The sequence below is a fragment of the Hippoglossus hippoglossus genome, chromosome 18 (genome assembly GCF_009819705.1).
Source record: "Hippoglossus hippoglossus isolate fHipHip1 chromosome 18, fHipHip1.pri, whole genome shotgun sequence".
Classification (NCBI taxonomy): domain Eukaryota; kingdom Metazoa; phylum Chordata; class Actinopteri; order Pleuronectiformes; family Pleuronectidae; genus Hippoglossus; species Hippoglossus hippoglossus.
Genome location: NC_047168.1, coordinates 6,616,681 through 6,626,972, shown reverse-complemented (window position 1 = coordinate 6,626,972; position 10,292 = coordinate 6,616,681). Strand labels below are relative to the sequence as shown.

The 10,292-nt window shown below is 43.2% G+C and overlaps 1 protein-coding gene across 6 annotated transcripts in view; it reads right to left on the bottom strand.

The window, feature by feature from the left end:
• Positions 1–1,203: 1,203 nt before the first annotated feature.
• slc8a4b (solute carrier family 8 member 4b) overlaps positions 1,204–10,292 on the bottom strand; it is a 105,438-nt gene continuing 96,349 nt past the window's right edge. For 5 of the 6 annotated variants that reach the window (XM_034569461.1, XM_034569458.1, XM_034569462.1 and 2 more), the window contains one exon: positions 1,204–6,999. In XM_034569461.1, coding sequence (XP_034425352.1) covers positions 6,620–6,999 — 380 coding nt within the window. In that variant the 3' untranslated portion in view covers positions 1,204–6,619. The remainder of the gene's footprint in view (positions 7,000–10,292) is intronic. The other variant, XR_004612010.1, reaches the window with a different exon arrangement.

The following is a 10,292-nucleotide window of genomic DNA, read 5'->3' as shown; positions in this document are numbered from 1 at the left end:
TTACTGGCTGACTACATATCCCCATCTGTCCTTGGGATCCCCCAGGAAAAGATGGAAAGCAGAGAGGGACGTCTGCAATATCCTACCTAGTTCAACATCTGCAGACTTAATGCAAATAGTTAATTTAAATGGTCAGAGGATCATCATGCTGCTTTGCACTTTCGGAACGACACTGCAGTACAACCAGGACTCCATCATTTTTATGCCCGTGCTTATACATAAGGCGCAGACGTTATATGCTTCACTGGAGTCCATAGTCATTTCCAAAATGTCTTTGTAAAAATACTACAGCCTTCTGTAGACTGTTAACTTCCTATATTTGTTATGAGGGGCCTGACACAGAGGTAGTATAAAGCAGTTTTACGACTTAACGTTCTTTGAACTTGTATAAAGCACTTTTCTTTTTGACCACAAGGGGGCAGCATATGAATGATGAGGTGCAGGAGGCCCTTTAAAGGGGCACTGAGCAATTTACTGCCATATCTTCAAAGGTCACCACATCTGCAATAGTTTTTTCAAATCAAATCAAATTGTACTCTTACGGCCCATATTCACAAATCACAATTTGACTCACAAGGCTTAATATCCGTTAAAGACATGACAACCTCCGTCCTTAACCCCCGACGAGGGTGAGCAAAAACTTAACAGAGGAACAAATACACAGGAACCTCGGGGAGACTCAAGTGAGGGATCCTCGGTCAGAAGTGCAACATTCGTTGGTTAAAAGATGAGCTGGGTATAAAAACCTCATTTGAGGCTGTTAGTTTTCAAATGAATTTTGCATCTTCTAAAAGTCAACGTCTCGTCAGCGTGACATTTCGGCTTTCCCCCCCGCTGGGCTGAGATGGAGGGAAACCCAAACAGGACATCTCACACTTAGGAGCAGTTAAATGAGCTGAAGAGGGGATGAGTGGTTGGAGCCCCCAGCAGCTGCACCTCCGTGTGTGGCTGTGGCTCACTATGCAGACTGGGTAGTTTTCTAATTGCAGCACTGATGTTTAATGAAGAGTGTACAAACATTTTCCCGGGATGCAAACACAGATATAAACCAGGACTGAATTACAGACTAATCCATTCAATCTAAATATAATCCCACATTTGCAAATCCGCAAGAATTACGTGAAATTAGAATCTTAATTGAGAAAAATATAGCCTATGAGTCAAGACTTAATCTTCATCAGTAGAAACGACACACACTTCTGAGCATTTGCCAGTCAAGTTTTATTTCATCTTGGAGGGGGGGGGGGGGAAGAGCGAGAGAAAAGAAAAGTTTGGTCTTTGTAAACATCTATATCATTTTTCGTGTCATGTCATTTTTCGGCGTTTAAAAATACTTAAACTCTGTACTACGACATTTTCCAACATCAACACTGTATTTCAGAATGAGTTGAATTCATGCATCGACACACTAATGGATGGAATGATATGAAGTCCCCACACACACACACACACACACACACACACACACTCATTTTAACTTGTTACTCTGCTAATTCGCTGTTCTACTCTCTGAGGGATTTCTTTTTTTTTACAAAACAAGTCACCATAACAACACAAAACAATGAAATACACCAAAAAGTACAATAATATAACAATAATAAAATAAATGGACAAAGTATAATACCAATTATTTATATCAAAAGCACTTTGTGACCTCATAAATAGGACTGAGTGATAAGTTAAAAATAAAAATTACAGCGTAAGGTGATAAAATAAAGATTTGTAAGGTAGACAGCAACAGGGTGGCTCTAGAGAGAGATAGAGAGGGAGGGAGCAAGGAAAGGAAAGAAACATGCTGATCATTATGAAGAGGCTGGTTTACAAACACACACACACACACACACACACACGCACACACACACATAAATGTGGCCAAGCACAAACATGTAAATACTTTTCTTCATGACTTTGTTTAATATTACCTGTATTCAGAAACCAAATCTTTTACATAAAAGTCCGAACATTTAAGACGTGACCTCATCACTGTGTTATAACCGGCTGATAATGTTCATAATGTAAATGCATGTTCTGCTGGTGGGCTCCACAATGTGAGGACAATCTAAGTGTTGAATATTAAAGAACAACATTATAATATAAGTAATTATCTGAATAAATGCAGGACAAATAAATACTGTTAACATGACATTGTGAAATAATTCAAGAGAAAAGATGGAATATCAGAACCAGGACGTAAATTCTTGCTTGCACACGCACACACACACACACACACACACACACACACACACACACACACACACACACACACACACACACACACACACACACAGGAATCCAATTTCCGGACATTTTGGCATCTCATTCATTAAACTAGCGTATGGGACTCAGCCAGCGACTGCGACTCACAGGTGAGCCCTTATAGGGAGATTACTACACCAACCAACACACACACAGACACACAATGCATGTAGGCGCGAACACAATAGAGTCACATGCAAACGCGGGGGGGATGAGAACTACACGCTGTATGATGAGGAACATATGTTGATAATCACCTGCAGAGAGAGACAATGAATGAGGAACTATGTTGCCACATTCAATGACAAAAAAGGGCAAGCAAGACAAGTAAGACACGCACACGCCTCACACACACACACCAGCAACAGTCAAGAAGACAACGACTTGCGGATAGATGGTCACTAAGCAACAGGCAAGAGGCTAAAAATACGGTTGCATTTCTACACTCAGTTAGCATGCACACGCACAAAGACACACGCACAAAGACACACACACACTCAGCTGTCCTCCAGCAAAAGGCTTATCAACCTTTAAAAAGACGACATGTCTAAATCAGTCGTAGCGTTCTTGTGTTCCTGTGGCGTCAGCAGCACTATCATCCCGCCCACTCATTCTTAAACTGGCAACTGTTACACAGACGCTTAAGTCATTGAGAAAAGCAGTCGGGCCTGGCAGGCGTCTTTGGCGTCTCCGTGGGCCAGGAGCCAAGCCAACATGTGTGTCGTGTCAAAACCGACTGATGACCTCTTTCGTGCCGGCTCTCGCTCCTACGTCTCAAAACAGCGTGCACGAGAGAAATAGAGAGGGTGAGAGGATCTGGGTTTTAGTCTGAATACATCTAACGTCATGTCAGCATCCAAGGCCGTAGCAACCACGGAGAAATCGGAGGTCGTTTCCTGTTTATTTCGACATTTAGAGATTCTACAATTAAGCCTTAATGGAGGCAATTGGGAAACTTCAATCTGATTTCTCTGCCAGACACTGACACCATAGTAACATTACACTTCCTATTTACATCCCAACTTCTCGAACTTTATTTTTGCTGTCACGGCCAAACCTTTTCAAAGAGGGGTTAGTTGCACTGGGGGGGGCCTTGACCTCAGTTTATTAAAAAGCCTTGCTACGGCCCTGCGAGCAGCTAACATGCTTTAGTATCCCTACGAGGTCAAGGCCAGCTCTTCTGTGAGGTGGGAACTTATTTCCAGACAGCGATGTTAACTAAGACGTTCCTTTAAAATAGGGCAAGAGCAATATGGCAGTTGTCTAAACTCCTTTCATCAGGGAATCGAGGTTGTTTCTTGCTGGAAAACAGGCGTTTTAAGGAAACTTTCTTCTCTCTTTCCATGCTGTCAGAAAGCGAAGGTAACTGCTGTGAAATTTGAGGAAAGGAGGTAAATGCGTACAGACGTTTTCACCCTCACGGATCAATGCCCCTACGCTCTAAATCCCTGTTCTTTTCTCATATGTGCACAAGCGTTGACCTTGACGAGGCGGCGTCAGACAAGCCGGTGTCTGTTAATCCCGGTCACGGTTGAGCACACTTTGTAAACACAGCATTTCCATCGGGCTGAAAGCATCCGGTAATTTGTGCATACATAACAGGCGGGCACGGTGGGCAGGTAAATTCTTGTTTTCACTCCTCTTTCAGGAGTAAAACAAAGAAAACAAGCGTAATTATTGTTTTCTCCTGAGAGGTCTTTCCTTGAAGTTTTCAATCGGCATCGTGGGCAGTCGAGAGAAAAACAAACCTCAGTTCCTGCAGTTTTTTCTCCTTCCTTGCCGTCGTTGTAACAATGCTTTTAATAATAATCTGCACTGACAAGCCGTATGCCGTCCCTTCTGTCCAGCTGCAGTCTGTAACCCTGGGGCAGGACAGGAGGAGTAACACAAACATGATGTTATGTGGCTTCGACACTAACTCATACCTCTTTTGTACTGAAAGTATGCGCAGGTTTTTTAAACCCGAGTAAACCCGAGCGAAAAGGCGATTGACTCCTCTCCGATTGCCAGTGGAGGAGTTTGCCTTTTAGGTGTCCCCCCCCCCCCCCCCGTGTGTCATGTTAGACGTCGAGAAAACTGAGGCGCTCTCCCTCTTTGCTCTCTCAACAAATTGGCACCTTCATCCGAGTGTCACGTCTCCCTCACTGCCAATCAGAGATGATTTAAACCTGTCATTTGGGCGTGAATACCAATAGAATCCATTCCCATTGCAGACAGAAGCCAGATGTTAGCAGGTGTTAGTGGTTTTCTTTTGACCAGTGGAAATGGGGGTTACAAACAAATACAAATACAAAACAGATAATTTCATATCATATATGTGGCATAAAACTATAGTTTCCAGCTACTTGGAGTTTCACTTTTTACACACACCATGCCTGGATCAATTCAACTTTCACGAAAACAAAATAAATAGCACAGATTTCTGATAAAAGACGCACACCCATAAAAAAATACCTGTGGTCGAGCATGTTTAGCTGTAATGAGAATTGAAATGCACCTGTTCTTTACAACCACAGCTTGTGGGAACTGCACACTGACAAATAATGGCTCTCTACCTGTGTAGTGATCTGTGACAATGTTCTTCTATCAAATCTTTGGATAACAGAGACTGGTGTTTTTTCTTGAGTACAAAGAAACGTCCCAAAGTTACAACAGCTGCGGAACAAGACACGATATTTCAGAGCTGCCATGCGTTTCCCTCAGAGCACTCGACCTCTCTCTCTCTGTCTGTGAGTCATCTCTGGTTTTATGTTTCTCCGACGATGGATTTTCCTTAAAACTTCTCCTTGAACTGAAAAAAGGGTGCGAGGGCGTTTCTCGTCTTCCTCCGGGGGGGGTTCTCACAAAGAGCGCGACGTAACATAAATGAAATATCAATGTCTTTAAATGTTTCTTTTATCATCATGTACAACTAGAAACACAAGGTCGTAGTTATTCATCATCAAGGTCACAGACAGTTGTGATTGGTCCTTCTTGTAACATCATTTCCTGCTTTGCTCCAGTTGTCCAGGGAACAGTGGAGTGTAAACAGCGTACCTCACAACGTGTAGTGCACAATGCTTCGTCACTGCAGGACAAAAGGATCTTATGAGGCGGAACTTCGACTCCACTCTTCAAACGTTTCGTCCGTTTTTCGCCATCCTCCCTTTCTTCCCCGGTGCGAATCCAACATGTCCGCTCTTCTCGTCAACTCGCCTCCTCCTCGTAAATTTATCTCGTAGACTGTATTAATACTTTAGTTTTTACAATTGCACGGTAACAACATCAACACGTGACGCCATTGAAAATGTAAGAAAAAAAATGGGGGGGGGGGGGTTCATTTCTGTTAACGAGATGGTTGGCGTTAAGAGGGGAGGGGGCTCGGGATTGGCTCGATTAAAAAAGAGGCTCGGTGCGTGGTGACTACGGCGTTTCATTATCACAACTTTAAGACAAGATCCTACAGGGGGAGGTAAGAGTAAGGCAAGAGGGAGGGGTGGAGGAGTGTGTAGAGTCTGCGTTTGTGGGTGTTTGTCGGTGAGAAGGGATGGGAGTGTACTGTGTGTGTGTGTGTGTGTGTGTGTGTGTGTGTTTGTGGGATGAAGCACAGTGTATTCAAGAAGAGATGGAATAAAGAAAAACAAAAGGTTGTCAGTTTTCAAGTTGTCTTCTGTTGCAGAATCAGTGTCTGTATAATTGTGTGTGTTTGTGTTTGTGTGTGTGTGTGTGTGTGGGCAGAGGAGAGGTTCAAAGTCATAAGTCACTGATAGAACTGGATTTTAGTGGGCATCATGGGAGAATCCAACTGTTCCCGCAACAAGGAGACACAGTTACGACACAGGGAGCGAGAGTAAGTGAGGAGGGGGGTGTAGAGTATTCTTGCCAATCTATTCTTCTTTTCTCTCATCTCTCCATTCATGTTGTACAGACTTTCAATTTGATTTAGTTTTGTTGCCTCTCTCGTCCTTCCCCCCCACATATATGTTTCCATTCAGAGCCTGGCTGCGTCTTCTTCTCTCCTACTGGTTTGGCAGTATACTGGAAGTGATCTTTAAAACCTGCATTAGGATTTAATATCAATGCTTTAATCCTTTTTAATTTAGAGGGTCGATGTATCCTGGAAGTTTGGGTTGGGTCTCCATGTCTAAAAGAGGTTGTTATGCTAACAACAATATTTAGTTTGGACATTCTCAGGAGTTTTTAATGAAGGTTTACTCTCAAATCTATTCAAAAGGAAATGTGTAGATCTACTAATTCTATAAAAACTACCATCCCATAACCAGCTCTATTTCCTTCCTGTGTTTGAACATTCCTTCCTCCCTCCTTCTCTCTCTCTCTTCATATTGGCAGTGGGTCTCTCTCCCTCCCCCACTCTCCTCTCCGTTTAAAACTGCGGTAAATGGCAGTAGGCCTCCAGCGAAGCCAGCAGGATGTAAATGAGCCACATCGAGAAGAATACTAGCGACGTGACCAACTTGCAAGTCCGCGGCCCGCCCAGCTCCCCGCCGGCCACCGACGCCCGCCGCCGGTACAGCAGTATCATCACGCAAACCACGGCCATGACGGTGAAGAGGGTGACGGAAAAGGCCAGGTTCCCCGGGTCCACCCTGAACGGTTTGCCCCTGAAGCGCCAGACGACGGCCGCGAGGGTCCACGCCACGCCGATGCCCAGGAAGACGTTGACGGCGTTGGAGCCTGTGACGTTGCCGATGGAGGCGTCGGCATACTGGTCCTGGATGGCGGCGACTTTGCTGGCGAATGTGTCTGGATGGGAAAGACAGAATATTTACAATATAAATTAAATGAAGCCAATAGTTCAGGTGAGACAGCCAAAAGAAACAAGGAAGACATTTCAATGGTGTAACTTCTGAGAAGAGACTTGGGGTCGATATGCCGTTACTTCACCCAGACTTTCTCAAGAGGTACATTATAATGACCTCCTCCACCATTATCATATTTGTTGTTGTCAGAAGCTCTCGATTCCTCGCTGCCCTCTAGTGGATAAGCGGCTGAACAACCGTGCCAACATGAAGGATGCATGGAAGCATGTGTAAAGTGACATCGTTTGAAAAGGTCGTCTCTCTTTTTGCACGTAAAGGCAGCATAAATTATCCTTCACACATCTTTTGTTATTTAAAAAAAAATTAGGTTAGGACTTCAAACTAATTAACTCTTCAGCAAAAGCAGTGTATGAAAAATGTAAACAAGGCAAAAGACATGAAAACACTCCCAAGGTCAGAACAACACAGTTCAATAATGTAAAGCAACGGTATGGAAATGAGTCTTATATGACGAATGTTTTATGTTTTGCTCTTTCACAGCCACTGAGGAAATGGCCTCAAGGTAACATACAGTATGAAAGTGGCCATACACACACACACACACACACACTGGGGCATGTATGTGCAAGGACAAACATAAACAAGCAGCACAGAAATAGACAGTCAGGGAGAGACAACACAGCATTATATTTAAAGTATAATAGCAGGAGAATGAGCAAACAAGAGAAAGAGAAGGAGGAAATGCTACGTTAGCTCAAAGAGATTCAGGCTTTTATTGTGAAAGATGTCACAAATTTGGTGAAGCCACATGTAAAGAGGAACAACTAAAGCAACAAACATGCTTGTCAATATGAAGACAAACTAAAAATGACTAAACATTTAGTCAAACTGCATAGGTGGTCTATTTAAATGTATTTCTCAACCATATGTTTTAGGGCAGATCCAGGGTCAGGGGGGGCACTGGTCCCAGCAGAAATCTGATATGACCCTGAAGTGCCCCTGTGGCCATGAGGCCCCCTTAGAGTAATATATATGGCAATTTGTTAAGAAATTTTATTTTCTGAGCTTTTTTGAAGATCACGTCCTTGAAAAAGGAAACATTTTTTAAATACTGACTGATGTGTGGCTTTGAATCAAAGCTATAGAGCAAACAGTAAACAAGGAATAACTTAAACATGCATCTTACTCAATCAGGAGTTGGACGTATAACTGTCCCCTCTGTGTAAATTGTGGCCCCTGATTTAGAAACCTTGGGTTACACTATTATGTAATTTACCCAAAATAGCTAATCCTGTGAAATCTTACATGCAAGTATTACTAATGACAATTTGCTCTTCCTGTTACATCCACTTGGATTATTCATATTTTCTATCCATGTTCTTGAACTAACACGTATAAATCAGATTATTTTCCAGAATAGTCATAACTCATGCCTTCCTGGAATCTGCACTTGTATTTTGACATCAACCCATCATGGAACAGATGTAATAAATGCTGCGGGCGTACACGAGTGAAGCTCTTTGGTGTGAGGAAGATTCGTATTTTTAAAAAAAAAGGCAGAGACTCCACAACTGAGTTGGCAGGAAACACCAGGGAAACAGCTGCCAGTTATTGTGCGCCTGTCTTGGCTTATTTCTATTTTTAGAAGAGCTGGCGAGATGAGTCTCAATTCTCATTTCAATGTCAGTGAGTTTAATCGAAATTCATGAAAATTATCCTCCAAACTTTTCTTTCTTCTGGGCAGTCCTGCTGGTGACAGACCGCACAAAAGAAATGAAAAGCGTGCGTGTGTTGTTGACACACAGGCACATGAGCTGTGGGTTTTAATCTGAGTGATGAAGCTGCAACTGACAACTCCGAAGATCGTACCCAAATTTAGAAACCCACTGCCTCATAGTTTCCCCTCTTAAACAGCCAGAAGCATTTAAGGGTTCAGAGTGTTCAGAGCAAGCCTCCGATCGGCGTTTGCCTCTAATTGCCTGAATCTGCAAATCTGGTGTAAATTGGCTTGATAATCCTCGAGTGCGTCTCCGATGTAATAATGCAGAAAGGCTTTTATAAAATCCGGAGGAGGTGCACATCAGAGACTGGGAGAAGCTGCGGTAAATGTTTCCAACAACTTTTAAGAAGATCACGATCACACAAACACACACGGGAGCATACACCCTCAGTGGAAGTTATAATAACCTGCTGGACTTGTCGCACACAAACTTGCATCACCTTGGTCGAGCAGACACATTCTCACCCACGCACACACCTGGGTATGATGGATGATACAATCGCGGGAACACACCAACCCTATAACACACCAACCCTATAACACAACAACCCTATAACACAACAACCCTATAAGAGGATAGAAGAGAGGGAGCGAGAAGAAGGAGCTAAGAGAGCAAGCGTTACAGATAAGTGAGGTGGAATGTAAGAGTGTGAGGGAAGAACAGATAAAGGCGCGGGGAAAGAAAGTCAATGTGATGAACCAAAGCAGAATAAAAGCGATTCAGAGAAAGAAAAGCCACAACGCAGACAAAGCATCGTCAGTGTGTCTTGTGACAGGCCACACACACTAATGGATATCAAGCCTGAATACACAGCCTCCATTTCCAACACACAATATAATATGGCTGTTGGAGGAATTGATTCAAACGCTAATTTCCAGAGACCTTGCACCAAGGCAGCAAAGTTATCGCCTGCAAGAGTCGCAAAGGAGCTATTTCTATAAATCATACACCGGGGCTTCAATAAAACAGCTGACGAGAGGAAAGAAGGAGGGAATTGAATTAAAGCCCTGGGACGATGCGTCCCCGTCGGGTGGAGACAGGCTCAGGCTGAAGGCTCTGATGGAGCCGGGGTTTTTACAATACAATTTTGATTCCAAGCCTCCACACTGACGGCAGCTGCAAGTGAAATGAGATAGAGGAGAGAGGATCAGTGCCTGCTTTTATTTGTTTACTCACCTGTCTGTCACCTCAGAGATTTGAGGAAAATATGCATCTTATTTTATGTTTACTTACTGTTCGATTTTGGTGTGAGGAAACGTAAATTACAATACTGCAGCTATTGTGTTTTGGACATATCTGTGGAAACACCTTCTCAGCTTTATGCTCCAGGGTGGGGATTTACCCTGGCAACAGCAAAATGGCGTTTTGATAGCAGGCATTGCTAAGAGATTCCTTAAAATCATGTTTTGACTGCTAATAGGTGCACGTCATATTGGTCTGTAGCCCACAAATGTTGATAAAAGATGTTTTTCTCAATTTTCAGAAAACCTGCATT